Genomic DNA, 23,185 nt, shown 5'->3' on the forward strand with positions numbered 1-23,185 from the left:
GAGAGAGAGAGAGAGAGAGAACGATCGGGTCTTTTTCTCTTTCTAATCATTCAAATTGTGGGGGGGGGTCGCATTGATGGTTCTACAGAGTTGCCCGCGGGTGGCGCGATTCATAGGGTCACAACCGCGATGACTCTCGCGTCGCCCGCGGGGCAACCGGGCCGAGGAGGTGGTACTGGGAGTACCACCTCCTTTCACGGTCGGCCCACGAGAAGACAGCGTCGAGAGGTGACCCTTCGGCGCTGTAGGTAGGAGGTGGAGGGACGGCATCACAGCCGCCCCGGGGGGAGGGAGCAATCACCCCTCTCCTGAGAAGAGCACTTTCCTTAAACACCTATAGGGGAGGGCAATGGACGGGGCTGGTCGCGGTTATGCTGAGCGATCCCGTTACCAGCCCTACGCCCGAGGGTCACGGGGAGGGTTTTTAGTACGTGAAACCCCACATTCTTTTCAAGGTTTTCCCCAACACTTTCCAAATTATCCCCCGTTAAAAAAAGAAAGAAAATTGTTCTACAGATGTAGGAGAGAAAAAGATGTCCGACCACTGTTGCGATCCCTCTCTAATGTTGAGGACAGCTCTTCACGTTGTACGCGCAATCTATTTTTATAAGTCTATGGCTGCAGTCTGCGCGGCAGTTGTTCTCTAGCGTCTTGAGGAGCGAAGCAGTTCAGGGGTCGACAACTCCCCTCTACGTAAAACTGAAGAATTGCTCGCTACGCCATTTACGAGATATTCTGTTTACAGGAACTAAAATTCGATATACACATATATGTTGTATATGACGTATATTGTATACGGAATGCCCTATACATATGTGATTTACATACAGGGTGTCTCAAAAGTGTCTCTCTTCCGGGAAATAAGGAGTTGCTTGGGTGATTTGAAAACACTTTTTCCTTAGCGAAAATATTAGCTGCGGCTTTGTTAACAAGATATTAACGAAAAACCGGAACCAATCAGAGCGCGGGTTTGCCGGACGAGTTCCCGCGCTAGCGGTGGCTACGCGTTACGCTTGTACTATGACGCTCCGAAGAAGCAAGTTGGCATGCATCCCATGAAACCGTGTATAATAGCAAATAGGAAAAACATAACAAATCGAACTTTTTATCATCTTTCGTTTGTCATTTAAAGTGATGAATGAATGAAACATAAACGTAAGAAAATCATATGTAACGTACAAAGACAAATACCGTGTACCTGCGTTCAGCTGTGGATTAGGCGCTATCCCACCAGAAATCACTTGGGTCATCAGCAGCCAGGATCAACACAGTGACCTACTGACACATGTTTTCACGCAGCAACTGAACTTCCTGGTCATAAGAGTTGACATTCTTTCAAAATTTCAAAGAGTGTTAGGTGGTTAGTGTTAGTGGCCGTGTAGTGACGTGACCATTTAGTGCGTTGACTCGACCGCACTTGTCAATACGTTTTTAGGTGGTGCCGCGTACTTGCGGCCAGCTGTGCACTAGCTCTCACCACCCATAAACCATTTTGTCTGTCGATCAGCAGGATCGGTATAGTGACCTACTGACACAGCTCTACAAGCTGCAGGTGGATTTCGGAAAGGGTGGGTTCTATTCAATTTATTCTTGATTATTATTTTTTTAATTTAACGCAACCTATGACTTTTTCACGACAATGATTCTGCAAGTTTCCGTACGTCCATTTTCTTCGGGTTTCTTAAAGACAATTATTTGTAATCAATATCACTGTAGCCCGTTACTGAACTACGGATTTTTATGTCAATAACGAACTACGATCAATATTACATTACCTTTTCGTTAATACGTTATTTGAGAAGGAAATTTACAATTTAAAATAATTGTGTATTCGTCTTTGTACGTTACACATGATTTTCTTACATTTATGTTCCATTCATTCATCACTTTAAATGACAAACAAAAGATGATAAAAAGTTCGATTTGTTATGTTTTTCTTATTTGCAATTATACAAGGTTTCCTGGGATGCATGCCAACTTGCTAGTTCGGAGCGTCATAGTACAAGCGTGGCGCATAGCCACCGCTAGCGCGGCAACTCGGCCGGCAAACTCGCGCTGTGATTGGCCCGTGTTTTTCGTTAATATCTCGTTAACAAAGCCGCAGCTAACATTTTCGCTAAGGAAAAAGTGGTTTCAAATCACCCAAGCAACCCCTCATTTCTCGGAAGAGAGACACTTTGGAAATACCCTGTATACAATATAGATATAGTCTGAACAAAAATCAAATGGAGTAAAACGAAAGCTCCGAACCAAAGATTTATGATTCGTGTAATTTTTCTTGTTTTCAATTATCTATTCTATTGTCTTATAACAGAAATCATAAATCTTAGATTCGAAGCATCCATCTGTGAAGAAAAAATTGCACATCGCAAAGTTACAAATATAACAATTTTATCAAAAAATTGCAATATAATACTATTTAATTCTATAATACAATTTACACATTATTTATGCAACAATATTCTTTTCTGTTTTGATCAGTGTGTAGACTTCTACGTACAGCTGTTTTATAAATTACATGTCTGTTCATTATTTTGAGGTGGTTTCCACTTACAATTTCATTTATAAAGGGTATAGCACGATAAGGGGGTCAAAAGTGTCCTCAGACCGATTTCGACTTGTAATATACTATTCGATACCGTGTCAAGAAAAAACAATTTGTGCCATGTTTCAACCCTCTATCTCGACCAGGAGGGTAGTAATAGGGAAAATTCAGATTATTGGTTTTTCCTCCATTTTCCCTGTTTTATGATGCGCAAAAATTATGTCAAAAATCTGGTAGATAGTATTTATTGGGGCGCGTGTTGGAGATTTTTTTGCAATTTTTTAGTTGAATATCCTAGTTGTGACAAATCACAAATGATGAAAAATATTTTTTTCTTATTGAAGTTTTAACGGCATTACATTTATACTTTCACAGTAGCAACATATCATAAGTAGTATCCTTAATTTTTTTGAGATTTATTGGTAAGGTGCGCCGTAGTTTAAAAAATCAAAAACCGATTTTTTTGGTGAGAAAGTAACTTATACTTTGAATTTTTGTATATCCTTTATTAAATAAGTATATTATATGATTTCACGTGTTTCTACATTCAGCAAAATGATATATAAGCTAAAAAAATTAAATTAACACAACTGCCTGACACTATACTATGTTCCTTGTACATGAAAATATTTAGGTAGATACTCACAACCACTGATGACGCAGCGGCTAAGTGCCCGACTGCGAAACCACTGCAAACTCGACCGCGGGTTCTTGTCCCACCTGGACTCACTTCTTTTTTATTACATTAATTATATTTCTTTTACTTTCTAGCTAAATGACAATGACCAGTATATATGTACAAGCACTTTAAAAATCGTTTAAAATTTTTTTATTCTAAAATACGTACAAAAAATTTTGGAGCAGTTTTCATCACATCGTTTCTCAAGCTACATAACTTTTCCTTTACGGGATTGTTTGTAATTTTCTACGTTAAATGAATATTTGGAGTTTATTTTAAAAGCCTTTATCTTCAATCATTGTGGGTAGATTGTAGCAAATGTGACTGTTTAACGTCCACAGTCTTGTTTCTTATTTCGTTGCTTCTCCTTCCACGTACCCTAATAATGATAGGATTACTTGTATTGTTCGATATTAAATACATACATGAGCTTTGTATTAAGAATACATATCGTTATGATTATTTGGTGGATTGCAGCAAACTCGATTGCATGACGTGCACAATCTTCGTTCTTATTTCGCTACTTCTCCTTCCACATGCCCTAGTAATGATAGGATTATTTGTATTTTTCGATACTAAATACATACATGTTCTTTATGTTAAGTTGGAGCCAGCCTTCATTGTTCCACAATTGCGGTCGTTTCTGATAAACGTCTTCGCGTAGTCGCCTCGAAACATTAGAATAAAAGTTTGCATTAACTATCAAATTATGAGGAACAAGTTCCCAGTGCACATTTCAACTAATATCCAAATACAAACGATTAACATGCTCCTCGTCGAACTTCTCATTCGTGGTACTTCTTTGGGTCTGAGTGGCAGTGGTCGTTTCTATGCTGAAGCATTTTAAATGGCTCTGTGGCAGATTTTTCAAGTTTGACACAAAACTTCACGTTTGCCCTTTCTTCAAACTTCAGGTCCACTTTCAAATTACAGAACCGCACGATCACACTTCTACTGAATTGTTCGTAGCACACCTCACTATACACACAGGTAGACTGATGCACAATGGTATAAAAAAAGTGACCCGCAAAGCCATCAAAGCTGGGGACACACGAGCGTCGAAACGTAGTCCAGTTTCTTTTTGATAGCACCTCGTATATACAAAAAACAGGGTTAAAGCCATTTCACATACATGCAACGCGCATTGCAGAACACACTTGAAAGGGTTGATTTTAATGGGTCGACGCGCAGCTAACGACTTCGTACAACGTCAAGCCGAACACGAGCATTCTGATGCGCAACGTAGAAAATCGTATGGCGCGTGTAAATCAGTTTTGCCTTTTCGTTGAAGTAAAAGTAATTGTTTATTTTACTTATAACTCATCATTTATATAAAAATTCTTAGTATTCTTGCAGTATTCTAAATTGTAAGCATTCGATAATGAAAAACTACTTTTAAGTATTGAACTTGGTGCCATTCGTACATTGTTTTTCTATGCTGATATAGTATTAGATGTTTGAAACAACAGAGAATCGAGATCTGATGTGATGTTCCATTTATTCCTTGAAATTAAATTATTTTGTTGCTGATGATATTATCTTATGAAAAGTGGCTGCAAGCATCTTAGATTTGATTGTATACGTAATTATTTATTTATGTAATTATGCAATGATATTTTTTATTTTAACCACAGTTAAATAAAGTATTCGGAATTATTCGTTAATAATGTTTTGAATTTTTCAATCTTTTCTACAGGGTGTTAAGCAACACTGCTGTTGGTAGTGGAGTAAATACTTTACAATATAATGAATACCGTATTATAAAGATATTTCATATCAGCTTATGTACTCATTTAGTAAAGAAAGTACAAACATTCAAGGTATAAATTACTTTTTCACGGAAGAAATGTCAAAAGAATTTATCATATTTTTAACCCCTTCGCATCGGAGGACGAGATATCTCGCCACATGATTTCATTCATGATATGCTTTGAACGAGATGTCTCGCGCTCACGTTCCCGTTTTTCAATGTTTACAAGTGAATGTCACTCATTGGTTGCTTTAGATTTTAGACGATGGTATTCCGCTTCTACATTGAGTTCATTACAACAGTTTTTATGGAGCATTTCGTAAGTGTAGTCTTCATGTTGCGATGATTTAATAAGAATCGCATTATGAAAAAATAAAATCATTAGTTTCTAGAAACAAAACATTTTCTTCAGTTGACATTCCTAACCTTTCCTACATTCACATTCACAGTGACCTACGAATTTATTTTGATGCAAATCGTTGGAAGAGATATCTCGCGTTGTAATAAAAATTCATGAACGACTTTGTGTCGCGAGATATTTCGTACATAGCATCGCATGAAAGACATTGTGTTACAAGATATCTCGGCCAAAGCATATCATGAACGAAATCACGTGGCGAGATATCTCGTCCATCGGTGCGAAGGGATTGAGCATGACATACCTTATCTAAAAATCTAAAAAATTGCAAGGAGAATGGTTATGAATATATATGTTATTACTGTAAAAATATAAATCTAGTCACCAAAATTTCCTTAAGCAATTCGCATTTCTTACCAATTTTATGGTTCTTAATTTTCTCCAACTACAATTTTCAATAGCAAAATTGGAGACAGTTTTGTAATAGGTGCCCGGCATTTGCAATGTATGCGACTTTTTCACAATTTTTGCGAGTCTCTGAACACAGAAATGTAGCGAAAACCATTTTTATACGTACGTTCTGTCGCCATACGAATTGTATGTTATTAAATATAGTCTGATTTTGTCGGGTTTGGACTTATTTTCATCAGAAGAATCTCCTAAATTTATTCATAACATTTTTAAGAAAGTACACTAAAAGAAGTAAAAGTTTCAATTTTTATTCATGGGTGATTCGTCGTTCTGTGTGTTACAGTGTAACCCGAGCGTCGGTCGGCGGCGGTTTATAGAGTATCAGATAGCATCTCTACTCGCCAAGGCTTGGCTAGGCAGAGCCTTGTATCCGCTGACACCTCATAAAACTGTCATTCCGGCTTGTTCAAGCCGGCCGAGTCAAGCCGGGGAATGGTTGGCCTCGAGCCGGCTCGAGCTGCTGGGCTCGAAGACTCATCACTAGCAGCTAGTGACTAGGTACAGGGGCGATGTCGCCGGAGCGACTGTGTCACCCCCTCCACCATCGACAGTGAGTCGACACGGTTTTAATAGCGCGGTTGTTTAAAGCGGCACGGCCTTTCATATTATGCAGCAAGAAATTTCACCCTGTATATATTTTATTTACGAAAATATTACACATTATTATAAATATTATTATTTACTTCCATTGTATTAAATCGGCGTCGAGACATGTCCCATTCTGACAATAATTTCATATGATTGTAGAAAAACCAAGTACTTTTACGGGGCTTCTTCGGGGCTTTCCCCTTGTTCGTACATTTACCTTCAAAACGAAGCTTCAGGTAACTAGAAAATTTAACCTGATACACCTTTTCTTGCCGATTCTCTACCTGACTATTCCTTCAGTAATAAAATTGACCGACGACCTGAAGTTTTGTGTTAGCAAGTAAATGCATGAAAATGTGCATTCGAACAAAGTTATATGTACGTAGGTATAGTAACAATGTCATAAAGCAAGTGAGAAATGTGTATGTGGCTGTCATACACGACCATACATATAATCTCTCAACCTTTTCTCAATAATATGATTACATTATATAACAATGAAAACCTTTATGTATAAATATATATTATATTTATACTATTTTTATAATACATATTCACGGAAACAGGAAACATATTCTTACTATTTGGTACATGAACATTCTATATAGATGTTATTCATCCATTCAGCGGTTTATTTTTCACTACGGATGGTTTAATTCAACAATGATAGAAAAGCTCCTTCCAATTTCGTCAACGATGCGCGCCGAACGTTCTCGTGCGCGCGACAGCCGTGTTTCCCCGTCTTCACGAACATTCGCGCGTTGCAAATGCGCGCCGGGTCGTTAAAATTGATCTGTTAGGGTCTTGAGTGAAAATTCTGTTGCATGTTGCACGAGTGTGTACGGGATTTTGGCCGCGCGCCATGTTGCGCGTGTTCGTGTTCGCTGTTGCACGTATTTGGACCTGCCTTTAGGCTTAAGAAAACTAACGAAACTACACTATTGTACACGATTCTGTAGTCGTGTTGAGAAATGCTGTGTTATTCGAGGGTTTCTACAATTCTCTAACCCTGTTAGAGCGAAACCATGGTATGGCAATATCGTGTAATACAGGGTTGTCTGTCTGTATTTCCTTCAACGAAAATAGATGAAACAATGTCATCTTGCGTTATCTGTACATATTTATCATATCTTAGATTACCTTTACGTGTTTATTATATCTTGAATTATCTTTACGTATTTCAAATCCAAGTTTTCAGAGAAATGAGAAAACAGTCAGATGATAAATGGAGAATCATACTAGGGCTGAAAAGAGAAAAATGTAGGTGAAAAAAGATATGAGTGAGAGTAAGCGAAGTAAATTCGAAACGATTGTTCCCGAATGAATTGGTGGCAATATGCTCCTCTTAAACACAGGTTCAAATAATATTTTATTTGAATAATTCTAAAGTATACTTCTTCTATTATTATCACGAAAATCTCGTTGATCACTTACTAACAGTTACACAGAGCTTGACTACTTCAGAACTGAACAAAATTTGAAATTTCTGATTTACTGATGTTTGATTTAGAAACATCTTAACAATGAACATCTTCTGAAATCTATTCCAGTTCAATGTTCCATGTGAATCAAAATAATGTTTAAACAGAAATTTTTAATTACATTTGGTTCAAAGCAACAAATACTGATGCCCAAGAAATGATGCCTATCTACAGAAAAGCAGGCAAAGCCTTTTTTGATACATGTAAATTCGCAAATTCTGTTTATATTCATGATTATACAAGAGCAATAAACAAACCAATGATGATCATATTTTTAAGCAGAACGTACTTGTGTTTTGTTCATTTGCCGTCGTTGTATCTTCCAAATCGTCCTCAAACTCCTGCAACGAATCTTGTCGATCCTGATTAATTGTATCACTTATAGGACTCGCTAACTGATTATCCGTAGTTAAACCTTCGTCTTTCGTCACCTCGTCCTCCACGGTTTGACTACTGTTCATCAGGAACACGCACTTCAAAATATTGCGTAGATCCGACGCGAAGTTAGTCTGCAACTGGTCAGCCACACCAGCTATACACACGAACAGACGATGAACAAGGTCTTCCGACGACCTGAAATGATGAAACGTATTTGAAGATCGCCCGACCAGTAGCTAAAATTCACAACATGTGAACGATTTTAATTCAATACGAACATACAAACTTATAACTACCGTTCTTGGATTTATAAATTTACAATGTACTATACCACTCATAAGGATTTGCACTCCTCTCGAGGAAAAGTTTATTATTTACTTTCATTTTACATTTCACTTTAGGAATTTGCAACAAATAATGGATTTTCGTTGTTTTATGAGCAGATTGCAGATATTTATGTAAATATAAATGTTTGCACAGTAATTTATAGGAACTATGGTCTGTTTTTCTAAAGAAGATGCCTGGGAGGTTGGCCTACCGGAGTTACGTATTTCGTGCGACGTTGTGACGGTCTCAATGCCACTGTGTGTCTCTTTCCATCCTCCGGCACATCGGCACGAGAGCCTCTCGCTCAGACGCTCCGTAAACCAACTTCCTTCTTTACCCTGCGATTTCCACGTGTTGCGTTTAATAACCTACGTATTAATTCAATCCCCTTTTAATATGTTGCTCAATAATTGGTTACAATACATTCTTTCAAAAGGAATAAACTGTTTCTTATTCATGTATTTTAACTCTTGACGCGTGAAAACGTTCAGCGTCTCGTCAACATTCTCCGCCATTTCCAAACAATGGATGATTGACGGACGCGTGCTGAAGGCAGTCCCCACTCCTTGAAATTGTAGGTAGGTCCTTTTCGAGAGGTTTGTAATACGTGCGATTGAGACAGACGACCGTAGGCGAGGACTCACGTAAGACTGATGCACAATGGTATAAAAAAAGTGACCCGCAAAGCCATCAAAGCTGGGGACACACGAGCGTCGAAACGTAGTCCAGTTTCTTTTTGATAGCACCTCGTATATACAAAAAACAGGGTTAAAGCCATTTCACATACATGCAACGCGCATTGCAGAACACACTTGAAAGGGTTGATTTTAATGGGTCGACGCGCAGCTAACGACTTCGTACAACGTCAAGCCGAACACGAGCATTCTGATGCGCAACGTAGAAAATCGTATGGCGCGTGTAAATCAGTTTTGCCTTTTCGTTGAAGTAAAAGTAATTGTTTATTTTACTTATAACTCATCATTTATATAAAAATTCTTAGTATTCTTGCAGTATTCTAAATTGTAAGCATTCGATAATGAAAAACTACTTTTAAGTATTGAACTTGGTGCCATTCGTACATTGTTTTTCTATGCTGATATAGTATTAGATGTTTGAAACAACAGAGAATCGAGATCTGATGTGATGTTCCATTTATTCCTTGAAATTAAATTATTTTGTTGCTGATGATATTATCTTATGAAAAGTGGCTGCAAGCATCTTAGATTTGATTGTATACGTAATTATTTATTTATGTAATTATGCAATGATATTTTTTATTTTAACCACAGTTAAATAAAGTATTCGGAATTATTCGTTAATAATGTTTTGAATTTTTCAATCTTTTCTACAGGGTGTTAAGCAACACTGCTGTTGGTAGTGGAGTAAATACTTTACAATATAATGAATACCGTATTATAAAGATATTTCATATCAGCTTATGTACTCATTTAGTAAAGAAAGTACAAACATTCAAGGTATAAATTACTTTTTCACGGAAGAAATGTCAAAAGAATTTATCATATTTTTAACCCCTTCGCATCGGAGGACGAGATATCTCGCCACATGATTTCATTCATGATATGCTTTGAACGAGATGTCTCGCGCTCACGTTCCCGTTTTTCAATGTTTACAAGTGAATGTCACTCATTGGTTGCTTTAGATTTTAGACGATGGTATTCCGCTTCTACATTGAGTTCATTACAACAGTTTTTATGGAGCATTTCGTAAGTGTAGTCTTCATGTTGCGATGATTTAATAAGAATCGCATTATGAAAAAATAAAATCATTAGTTTCTAGAAACAAAACATTTTCTTCAGTTGACATTCCTAACCTTTCCTACATTCACATTCACAGTGACCTACGAATTTATTTTGATGCAAATCGTTGGAAGAGATATCTCGCGTTGTAATAAAAATTCATGAACGACTTTGTGTCGCGAGATATTTCGTACATAGCATCGCATGAAAGACATTGTGTTACAAGATATCTCGGCCAAAGCATATCATGAACGAAATCACGTGGCGAGATATCTCGTCCATCGGTGCGAAGGGATTGAGCATGACATACCTTATCTAAAAATCTAAAAAATTGCAAGGAGAATGGTTATGAATATATATGTTATTACTGTAAAAATATAAATCTAGTCACCAAAATTTCCTTAAGCAATTCGCATTTCTTACCAATTTTATGGTTCTTAATTTTCTCCAACTACAATTTTCAATAGCAAAATTGGAGACAGTTTTGTAATAGGTGCCCGGCATTTGCAATGTATGCGACTTTTTCACAATTTTTGCGAGTCTCTGAACACAGAAATGTAGCGAAAACCATTTTTATACGTACGTTCTGTCGCCATACGAATTGTATGTTATTAAATATAGTCTGATTTTGTCGGGTTTGGACTTATTTTCATCAGAAGAATCTCCTAAATTTATTCATAACATTTTTAAGAAAGTACACTAAAAGAAGTAAAAGTTTCAATTTTTATTCATGGGTGATTCGTCGTTCTGTGTGTTACAGTGTAACCCGAGCGTCGGTCGGCGGCGGTTTATAGAGTATCAGATAGCATCTCTACTCGCCAAGGCTTGGCTAGGCAGAGCCTTGTATCCGCTGACACCTCATAAAACTGTCATTCCGGCTTGTTCAAGCCGGCCGAGTCAAGCCGGGGAATGGTTGGCCTCGAGCCGGCTCGAGCTGCTGGGCTCGAAGACTCATCACTAGCAGCTAGTGACTAGGTACAGGGGCGATGTCGCCGGAGCGACTGTGTCACCCCCTCCACCATCGACAGTGAGTCGACACGGTTTTAATAGCGCGGTTGTTTAAAGCGGCACGGCCTTTCATATTATGCAGCAAGAAATTTCACCCTGTATATATTTTATTTACGAAAATATTACACATTATTATAAATATTATTATTTACTTCCATTGTATTAAATCGGCGTCGAGACATGTCCCATTCTGACAATAATTTCATATGATTGTAGAAAAACCAAGTACTTTTACGGGGCTTCTTCGGGGCTTTCCCCTTGTTCGTACATTTACCTTCAAAACGAAGCTTCAGGTAACTAGAAAATTTAACCTGATACACCTTTTCTTGCCGATTCTCTACCTGACTATTCCTTCAGTAATAAAATTGACCGACGACCTGAAGTTTTGTGTTAGCAAGTAAATGCATGAAAATGTGCATTCGAACAAAGTTATATGTACGTAGGTATAGTAACAATGTCATAAAGCAAGTGAGAAATGTGTATGTGGCTGTCATACACGACCATACATATAATCTCTCAACCTTTTCTCAATAATATGATTACATTATATAACAATGAAAACCTTTATGTATAAATATATATTATATTTATACTATTTTTATAATACATATTCACGGAAACAGGAAACATATTCTTACTATTTGGTACATGAACATTCTATATAGATGTTATTCATCCATTCAGCGGTTTATTTTTCACTACGGATGGTTTAATTCAACAATGATAGAAAAGCTCCTTCCAATTTCGTCAACGATGCGCGCCGAACGTTCTCGTGCGCGCGACAGCCGTGTTTCCCCGTCTTCACGAACATTCGCGCGTTGCAAATGCGCGCCGGGTCGTTAAAATTGATCTGTTAGGGTCTTGAGTGAAAATTCTGTTGCATGTTGCACGAGTGTGTACGGGATTTTGGCCGCGCGCCATGTTGCGCGTGTTCGTGTTCGCTGTTGCACGTATTTGGACCTGCCTTTAGGCTTAAGAAAACTAACGAAACTACACTATTGTACACGATTCTGTAGTCGTGTTGAGAAATGCTGTGTTATTCGAGGGTTTCTACAATTCTCTAACCCTGTTAGAGCGAAACCATGGTATGGCAATATCGTGTAATACAGGGTTGTCTGTCTGTATTTCCTTCAACGAAAATAGATGAAACAATGTCATCTTGCGTTATCTGTACATATTTATCATATCTTAGATTACCTTTACGTGTTTATTATATCTTGAATTATCTTTACGTATTTCAAATCCAAGTTTTCAGAGAAATGAGAAAACAGTCAGATGATAAATGGAGAATCATACTAGGGCTGAAAAGAGAAAAATGTAGGTGAAAAAAGATATGAGTGAGAGTAAGCGAAGTAAATTCGAAACGATTGTTCCCGAATGAATTGGTGGCAATATGCTCCTCTTAAACACAGGTTCAAATAATATTTTATTTGAATAATTCTAAAGTATACTTCTTCTATTATTATCACGAAAATCTCGTTGATCACTTACTAACAGTTACACAGAGCTTGACTACTTCAGAACTGAACAAAATTTGAAATTTCTGATTTACTGATGTTTGATTTAGAAACATCTTAACAATGAACATCTTCTGAAATCTATTCCAGTTCAATGTTCCATGTGAATCAAAATAATGTTTAAACAGAAATTTTTAATTACATTTGGTTCAAAGCAACAAATACTGATGCCCAAGAAATGATGCCTATCTACAGAAAAGCAGGCAAAGCCTTTTTTGATACATGTAAATTCGCAAATTCTGTTTATATTCATGATTATACAAGAGCAATAAACAAACCAATGATGATCATATTTTTAAGCAGAACGTACTTGTGTTTTGTTCATTTGCCGTCGTTGTATCTTCCAAATCGTCCTCAAACTCCTGCAACGAATCTTGTCGATCCTGATTAATTGTATCACTTATAGGACTCGCTAACTGATTATCCGTAGTTAAACCTTCGTCTTTCGTCACCTCGTCCTCCACGGTTTGACTACTGTTCATCAGGAACACGCACTTCAAAATATTGCGTAGATCCGACGCGAAGTTAGTCTGCAACTGGTCAGCCACACCAGCTATACACACGAACAGACGATGAACAAGGTCTTCCGACGACCTGAAATGATGAAACGTATTTGAAGATCGCCCGACCAGTAGCTAAAATTCACAACATGTGAACGATTTTAATTCAATACGAACATACAAACTTATAACTACCGTTCTTGGATTTATAAATTTACAATGTACTATACCACTCATAAGGATTTGCACTCCTCTCGAGGAAAAGTTTATTATTTACTTTCATTTTACATTTCACTTTAGGAATTTGCAACAAATAATGGATTTTCGTTGTTTTATGAGCAGATTGCAGATATTTATGTAAATATAAATGTTTGCACAGTAATTTATAGGAACTATGGTCTGTTTTTCTAAAGAAGATGCCTGGGAGGTTGGCCTACCGGAGTTACGTATTTCGTGCGACGTTGTGACGGTCTCAATGCCACTGTGTGTCTCTTTCCATCCTCCGGCACATCGGCACGAGAGCCTCTCGCTCAGACGCTCCGTAAACCAACTTCCTTCTTTACCCTGCGATTTCCACGTGTTGCGTTTAATAACCTACGTATTAATTCAATCCCCTTTTAATATGTTGCTCAATAATTGGTTACAATACATTCTTTCAAAAGGAATAAACTGTTTCTTATTCATGTATTTTAACTCTTGACGCGTGAAAACGTTCAGCGTCTCGTCAACATTCTCCGCCATTTCCAAACAATGGATGATTGACGGACGCGTGCTGAAGGCAGTCCCCACTCCTTGAAATTGTAGGTAGGTCCTTTTCGAGAGGTTTGTAATACGTGCGATTGAGACAGACGACCGTAGGCGAGGACTCACGTGGACGGTCGCACGTCATTGGCCAAGACGCAAAGAGTGAGAGAGACACAAGTGCCGTAGATGTCTCGCGATCGCGGCAACACCGCGAAAACTCGGGCCTACTTCCCAGGCATCTTCTTTGGAAAAACAGACCATAGAATCGAATAGAAATTTGTTGACACTATTAAGGATTCTATCAAGCTGTGACTAACATAAAAGTGCTATAAGGGTTTTTAATATACTAATTGTAAGTTTTAGACAATTGCGAATTCTATGAATACATACAATTCACAAGTTTATTTATGACCCTAACTGCGAGAAAAACTAGTTCTTCTGAAATATCTAGTAGATTTTTTGGTAAGATGAATCTAATATACATATGGGCAAATACTCGCAAGAGAGAGAGAGAGTGTGTACGTATATGTAGATCAATATACGTAACAAGATTAATGACAGAAAATTGATGTAACTACGAAAATAAACAAAGTATTTTTGTGCTTTTGACCTATGAAAACGTACAAAAGAATTTGGTCGCTAAAACTCTGACTTAAAAACTATATTTCATTAAATTTCTATAATACATGCGAAAATTGTACTACTGATCGAAATGCTCGATTATATTTTAACGATCAAAAGTAATCAACAAAATCCTAAAAATTAATTTCATGGAATTAGTATGATTCTCCTTACCGCCTACTTCTTCAACTCTATTACTATATTTTCAACGCATGTAAGTGACATCCCTGTATGTACAATAACAAAAATCATGGAAAATCATTTTACCGAAACTTCGCCCGAATCTGATTTCTGTTTGCGATCTCGGCGGCCTGCATGGCAAGTGCGATCTCCTCGTCGTCCTGGCAATCGCTCTGAAACTCGCTGGTCTCCGAGCTCGAGTCGCAACAGCTCGAACAGCTAGAACTGGATCCCATATCTTGCTTGTGAGTCAAGGAGTGATCCAAGCTGAACGACTGCGTGCCAGACACCGTCGACGGATTGACCAGTCTTATCGTTCGGGTAGTTCTCTGTGCATTATTGTCTTTTATTACGTTCTGGATCCCGTAAGGAACATTTTGCGGCACCAAAACAGGCGAAATTGGCTCTGTGACCAGGCCACTCTTGTCTGTTCTTGGTCCCAAACCGTCGTTCATCAGTTCATTAGGACTTCTGCATTCCAGCTTCCTTTTCGTCTGCTCCGAACGAGGATTAATCCGATCGCACCTGTCCCTCTTCTCAATGTCTCTTCTCTTCATTCTACTGATTTGCTCCGATCTCGACCGTCTGTGGTCCAAAAGCTTCCTGTTTTGCGGCGACATGTTCCTCTGCGCTCTAGGAGCGATGTGACAAGTCCGTTGGCCCGACGTGCCGTTCGTACGGGGTTCGAAGTGCTGCATCCTCGGGCTAGCGTGAGGACTGTGACTACCGAAGTTCGGCATCTGCCTGGTGTTCTGACTGGGATGCAAACTCGCGCCGTAACTGACTAATCTGGGATTCAAACACCGATCGGTCGAGTTCGACCGAGAACTTTCGGTGCTGGTTGCGCAGTATACAGTCTGGAAGTTCGACGTTCTGTTCTCCTGCACCCCGTGGATCACACCGTTCCGCTCGTGTTTACGGTGATATCTCCGTTTCTGCTTATCGTCCCGCGTCTTCCGCGACATGATCTTGTCCTGCGCGTACTGCTCGATCTTCGTCCCGATCTTGCCAATGTTCTGGGACGTCGACGGGCAATTCTCGCATTTCAGGTCGCACCAGAACTCCCTTCTGGACGTGGACGCGTCGATGTTCAGGTTCAGGTTCTCCCAGTTCTCGGTGTAGTTAATCTGGAAGCTGGACTGGTTCGAGTCGCACACGGATATGTGACCGTTCCCGTACGCGACCCCGACAAACTCCTCGTTGGTGCCGTCGAAATTCGACGATATCCTCGGAATGTGTTTTGCGGCCTCAGTGCTGACCGAGTAAAGATTGTGTACCTCGATCGAATGATCCAAATGAGCGACCGACGGTTTCACTGTTCTCAGGCTACACACGCAAGAGTTGTCCGAGATCGTGGAGCTCTTCCTTTTCGGCGAATTTAGATTCGAGCAGGAGTAACTGGTGTTCTCTTGCGTGTCCTCGTCGTCCAGGTTCTGATCGTCCTGTTGGATCTCGTTCACGAATGTTTTCTTCTCCTCGGGACTCTTGTCGTACAGACTCGTGTTCTCCGATGATATCACGGTGCAGATACCGGAATCCGTGTGCTCCGATATTTCGTTCTGGCAGTCGCCGTCCAACAGAAGATTCGAAAGCGTCTTATTCGCTTCTGAGATCAGTTTCTTGGAGTCCAGATCCGGCAGCGAGTTCTCAATGTGCACGGTCTCAACGGTCATCACGTTGTTGTCGTGCGAGACTTGGTTCAAGAGGTACTGGGTCTGCGGGATTTCGATGTTTCCGGAACCGACGAATATTTCGGATATATCGGAGCTCATGAAATCGGCCTGATGTTGGTGCAACTGATGGCCCAATTGGTTCTCACCGAAACCAGACACAATGCCTTCTGCACTAACCTGAACCGCAGCTCCATAAACTGACAAGTAACCGGAACTCGCGTTCTCCTCGTCCCTTGTTGGACAAGGGCTGCCATTTCTGGATCGTTGCTGTCTGCTACCGTTCGAGTTGCAAGCTTTCTTGACATTGTCCCGTTCCCTCGATGTCTTCGCGCCACCATTACACCTCACACTCTCGTCATACCCATCCATGTATATAGTCAAACAATTAGGCCCGTGTTCCGCGGTGTTTGTCCTTGTATCCCCGTGCCTATCCTCCTCATCTAGTTTGACCGTACCCACTAACAAGCGATCGCCGTTCACGTTTTCCTCTGTCAAATCCTGAACTACATCATTCGCCACCTCGTCCATGTTGTTCCCCGTGTTCTTCGTCACTGTGTAAAAATCTACGATGAAGTCTTTACAGTTCGGGTAACCGGTATAAAAATTGTGAACGAATTCCTCCAGGTCCGGTATGTCCTGGCACGCGGACCTCGACGTGTGCGTGATAGGACTCGACGGTTCCTCGTTCGAACATAACAATTTCTCTAGCATGTACAGCTCACGGTTGCTTAGCGTCCAGAGAAGCTCCCTTATTTTCAGAAGAAGCGTCTGAAATGAAACACAATGTCTGTTAGATATTGTTATCTTCATGGGTATGCTGTTTCGTGTTGGGTATACCAATGAGTAATACGATACTTTTCGTTCTAGGAGGTTGAGTTATAAATATCTTCTTTTTTAAATTTCTTTCTTTCGTAGATAATTCACCATTTAAATTAGTCTACAATGTCTGTTGTATTATTACTGATGAATAAATCTCATTTTTTTGTTAGTTTAACGGGTACAATTGTACATCATTTTAGTAAAGGAGAGGGAAAATGTTTTGAAATTACAACATATCATCAGTTTAGTAAAAGAGGAAAAAACATAGTGTCTTAATCATTGACTCTACTAGTGAAAGTACTATGTAGTTATTGCCACTCTGACCTCCATTGTAAGTTTTCGTCTTTCTTTATATATGATGAAAATATTAACAATTTATAAATATTCTCGTATATTTTTGTAAATATGCAGTAACATAGTGTTCAGTGGAATATAATATTTATAGGTACCTGTGTGAATAATATCACACAGCATTGGAAACATGTAAAATTTTCAAAATAAAAGAGGATAATAAAAAAGATTATAAACTTTCTTCGATAGCTGCTGGTGATTGGTCACTTTCCCCAATGAGGATTTCACTTTCTTATTCTGTACTTGCAATTAAACAAACACATATAATTTAACCACAGATAACTGTTCTACATCTTTCATTACTAGTAAATGTTTAATTACATCGAACATGTGAACAATTTTCTATTATAATTCATCAGTCTTTTTGATCAAATACTTTTTGTTAACAGTAATATCAGTTTAAAACAGCTGAAAAATAAAATTTACTTAAACATTCTGAAAATATTAGATCTTGTCTACAAATATCTCTTCATATGAGAACAAAAATACTGTTTCATAGTTTGAAAACAAGTTTAAAATTAAAAACTAATAAAAATAATCGGTGGAACGTAAAGATTATATGTAATGGTATTTATGTAGTTCATAATACAGATATGTGAGTGCATAGAAGCTATAGTAAAGAAACTGTTATACATATGTCAGAACTGTGATGACTCTCAAAGTGAAAGTGACTGAATTACCTGCAGTTCATTTTGAAACAAGTTTTGTATACTTAAAAAAATTACTTATGAAACTAATTACTTGTAATAAATTCTTTTAACTGTAATGTTTAAATACAGTTAAAACTTTTGTAAGACATTACAGGTTCTTATTAAGTGACCATAAAATATGCAGAAATTTAAAAAGGTGGAACAGATAGTGGGAGAAAAGAGAAGAAAGAATTTGTGACTTATGCTGGGACAGACTCTAAACACTAGAACATTTGGTAAGAGACTGGCAAAATAGAGAGAGGGGTTAGGACAGAAGACGCGGTGAGTAGAAGAAGAAATGACAAGAATATAGAGAAATGGCTTAGGGATTTGACACGAAAAGGGAGAGATGAAAGAAAAAGATGTGTAATAGGGCAATAAGAAATAAATAGTAAGAAAGAGGTTAGGATTCAAAACAGAAGGGGAATGAAAGTAGAGAGTAAATAAGAAGACTGCGTGGATTAAGTCAGCAATGTAAAGTTACGTAAATTGTAAACCAAATACAAGTTTCTTGGCTGTGAGGCTGAAATAAAGAATATGTAAATCTCTCTATTGGGTTGGCAAGAAAGTAATTTCGGTTTTGTAGTGTGAAATAAAACTCATTTTTTTATACAAAGTTTAACTTTAATCAATTATATATTTTCCATTTTGCTTAATGACCTTTTGCCATTCTTCTTGCAGCTTCTTGATTCCGCACTCATAGAATTTCTGGTCCTTATCAGCAAAAAACTGAACCAAGTGCGACTTAAGGTCATCATCATTTGTAAAAGTTTTACCATTCAAAGAGTTTTGCAAACTTCGAAATATATGGTAATCAGATGGTGCCAGATCAGGGCTGTATGGGGATGCGACATCACTTCCCAACCAAGCTCCAATAATTTCCCACGAGTTACTAAAGATGTGTGAGGCCTTGCATTATCATGGTGGAACACAATTCCTTTGCGATTTGCCAATTCTGACCGTTTTTCTTTTATTGCTTCATCCAGTTTCAATAGTTGTTGACAGTAAACATCTGAATTGATCGTCTGGTTTCTTGAAAGCAACTCAAAATACACAACACCTTTGTAGTCCCGCCAAATTGACAACATGACCTTTTTTTGATGCAATTCAGGTTTAGATGTGCATTGTACTGGTTCATCACGCTTGGACCATGATCGTTTTCGAATGATGTTACTGTACATGACTCATTGTTCATCACCAGTGATGATACGTTTCAAAAAAGGATCGGCTTTATTGCGCTTGAGATGCATATCGCAAATATTGATTTGTTGTGTTAAGTGAATCTTTTTCAATATATGCGGAACCAAAATATCGAGCTTCTTAGCGAGTCCAAGACATTTTAAGTGATTTTCAATTGTTGTGTGCGATACATTTAACCTCTCTGCAATCTCTCGAAGTTATGTGACGATCCTCTTCAATCCATCATCAACATCAGCAGGTCGACCAGAACGTTGGTCATCTTTGAGTGAAAAATCTCCAGAACGGAATTTTTTAAACCAATTCTAACGCGTGCGATCTTTTATGCAATCAACACCATAAACTTCACATATCTCTTTGTGGGCCTCAGCAGCTTTCTTTCCTTTACGGAAATAAAAAAGTAAAATATGCCGAAAATGTTCGTTTTTGCACTCCATGTTAAAATTGACCCTGAACTAACAGCTACAAAAAAAAATTTGCACAACTTGCTTCTTAAGTGACCTAAATGTGACTGATATCAAATGTTAAAAGGAAAAAACCATAACGCAGACAGGAGTCCTTCAAAACACTTGCAACGCTATCTATGTGTCACAACCGAAAATACTTTATTGCCAACCCAATATCTATTAAGTGGACATAAGGTAGTACCACCAGCCTTCTTGGTAGTCCATGAAACGAGAAAATGGCTGAGTACAGCGAGGGTTAAAATACTCGATAACTATTCACAGAATACTCGTTAACTCTTGATCGATCGCTTACCCGAAATGGTCTAAACATTTCACTAATGTTGTCGGGGGAATTGAGGCACAGTGGGCCCCCGGGCGGAGCCAGGAGGCCGGAAACAATCGCCAAACGGGGAATCGTGAACATCAGGGCCGGTTCGTAATTATCCACATCGGCCTGGCTGAGCAATCCACGTTCGAGTGCTCGTTGCAGCGTCTCCGAGAACAAAACGCACACCAGCTCCTGCTGCTCGTACTCCTCCGTCGATTTCACCGGCACCATGGCACCGACATAGCACAGCTCGAAATCGGCGAACAGTCGATCGAAGATCTTCATTGACTCGATCAGCTTTTCTAGCGACGGGTCCAGCGGATTTTGGGTCTGAAAAAGGTACTGCGAATAGAAACGTTAGTTGAGCACTCGTTCGAACAGCGTATTATTGCAGCACTACTATCGCACACTGCCATTCTCATACGATCGATCACTCGACTGCGTTATAAGAAAGGATACCGCACCGCGTCGCAAGAAAAGTGTCATAGGTCGAAAACATGTAATTTTTCAGGAGGGCGAAAAAAAACAGATTCATTACATAGCATTTTGTATGTTAAACGAAGAGACACTAGCGTCATCGCGCTTGAAGTATTGGACGTATGACACTTTTCTGGATGGTGGATCTACGTATTGGAAGATACTGCAGGCGATAAAACGAAAATTAAAAAAGTCTGACTTGTGGCACTTCTCGCGAGGGTGCGATAATATATCTGAATACGGACAGAATTTTTGTACTGTTTGAAAGTTGTACTGTTTTACGTCACTTTTGAAACGGAATAATGACCCTGTGTACAAAGTCACAGCTTTTTATATGCGATTTATGCAGATTGGTGAGTAATAAAAAAAACTATAAGTCAAGATTCTGACCTTAACTGTAAATGAAAATAGGAAACGTAAAAGGTGTCGGAAAAACATTACAGACAGATTGAAATCAAATTAGTCTAGAAATGTGTAAGAAATGTATTAACGTATTGCCAGGATTGATTTAAACAATGAGTTCTGAATAAAGTAAATGCGTTGATGAAAAAACAGTGTAATATTCTTCGTGTTATCGAATATGGTTTATATACCTCAATAGTGAATCTGGTTACTACGTGTTAAATAATTTATAGAATTTTTTAACTTTAGTGTAACGTGTAGAAAGCAAACCAAAGTTAGTGATACATTCATGCCATATATTATACGAAAAGTACAAGACTACTACAAAAATTTCGAAATATTCTGTGCAAAGCAATGTGAGTAAATAAAACAATATTCAAGTAAGTACGATGTGTATGCAAATACCTATATTTAAATAGTTATGAATTAATTCGCAGAAACTGGAACTAAACAAAAATTTGTTTACTTTATTAAGGATTTAATCAAGTTCCAAATAAAAGGAAATTATTGTAAAAGTTTATTAAACATTCTACTATATAAGTTTTAGGTAACTGGGAGGATTAGGAGAATCTTCTAAATTCATTCGTAACATTTTTAAGAGACTGCACTGAAAGGAGTAAAAGTTTAAATTTTTATTCAAGGGTGATTCATTTTGTGTGTTACAGTGTAACCCGAGTGTCGACCCCGTGACGTCATCTGCCTTGGTCGGCTTGAATTCGGCTTGGTTACCCATCACTATCTAAGTACATGGCACGTCCGCTTATGCGACTCTGACGGACGCGCCCGCCAGCGAATTAATATGTCGAGTGTCACCCTAATGCGCCACGCACGATTGATATGACACGCGCCTGAGGTGGATCGAGCTTCTTAGTCGTCGCGGGGGCAAAAACGCGCGTCAGGAGAAAGGGGGCGCTGCCTCCGAAAATCGGCCAAAACGAGCAATTAATTGTGAAGCCTGCTCTAGATTAATAACTAGTAACGCCAGTTGTACGATCCTATCACAGTATTTTTAAATTTGGCACATAAAAAACAAATAATGCCACCAATGGGTCCAATGGTGCCTTGTTTACCATGCTGCGCTGCGTTCCAGCGATTCTCCATTACGTTTGGCTGTGCGATTCGCATCACATGTGTTGATTAACCTATTACGAGTAACGAGTAAATTAGGAAGTAACCGATCTCGAGAAGAAAAAAAGAGATCGATTATGGGAAAAAAGAAGGCGACTGGAGAGGAAAATTCGTAAATATGATTCTATATTATCAAGATCACAGAGCACATCTCAAGATCGTTCGGGGTCTTCTGCGCGTCGAGAATGGTCGAGAAGCCGTCGTGGAAGATATTACAATAGAAGGTATGGTAAGAAGTTTGATCAAGACGATGAAGAGCGTAGCCCACGAGGTGCGTCTTATCGTAATTTATCTTCGAGTCCACGATATGATAAAGATGGCATCGAGCGTCGCCCGCAAGGCACGTACAGCCATGTGCAATGTCAGTTCGGACACAACAAAGATGGCGTCGAACGTCGCCCGAGAGGTACGTACAGCCATGTGCAATGCCAATTGCAACCCAACAAAGGCAGCATCGAGGGTCGCCCGAGAGGCACGTCAAGCCATATGCGTTCTCAAACGCGACATAACAAAGATGGCGGCAAGCATCGTCCGAAAAACACGTCAAGCCAGAGTTTATGTTGGCAACCGCGATATGACATAGGGAATGTTCAGCATTGCCGACAGATACCAAGAACCATGAATTCAGTTCGTAGTAGTCTGGCGACTTGTACTTGTTTTAGCAATTTTCCCATGTTTTCAGATATACAGGAAAACGGTAACATGACGCCTCCTGACGACGACATTGAAAGATGGCCAATATTACGCCATTCTCGCAGTAGGTCAGTGGAG

The 23,185-nt window shown here is 38.8% G+C and overlaps 1 protein-coding gene across 1 annotated transcript in view; it reads right to left on the reverse strand.

The window, feature by feature from the left end:
• The window catches only part of LOC107191247 (lateral signaling target protein 2 homolog), a 25,763-nt gene extending 4,940 nt beyond the window's left edge, over positions 1 to 20,823 (reverse strand). The window contains exons 1-7 of the mRNA XM_015580237.1: positions 20,818 to 20,823; positions 20,393 to 20,737; positions 14,992 to 17,345; positions 13,170 to 13,453; positions 13,002 to 13,069; positions 10,758 to 10,877; positions 8,162 to 8,486 (exon numbers count right to left, since the gene is read on the reverse strand). Of these exons, the coding sequence (XP_015435723.1) occupies positions 8,162 to 8,486; positions 10,758 to 10,877; positions 13,002 to 13,069; positions 13,170 to 13,453; positions 14,992 to 17,345; positions 20,393 to 20,737; positions 20,818 to 20,823 (3,502 nt within the window). The remainder of the gene's footprint in view (positions 1 to 8,161; positions 8,487 to 10,757; positions 10,878 to 13,001; positions 13,070 to 13,169; positions 13,454 to 14,991; positions 17,346 to 20,392; positions 20,738 to 20,817) is intronic.
• Between the last annotated feature and the right edge of the window lie 2,362 nt (positions 20,824 to 23,185).

Source organism: Dufourea novaeangliae, unplaced genomic scaffold (genome assembly GCF_001272555.1).
Source record: "Dufourea novaeangliae isolate 0120121106 unplaced genomic scaffold, ASM127255v1 scaffold244, whole genome shotgun sequence".
In the NCBI taxonomy this organism is placed as follows: Eukaryota; Metazoa; Arthropoda; class Insecta; order Hymenoptera; family Halictidae; genus Dufourea; species Dufourea novaeangliae.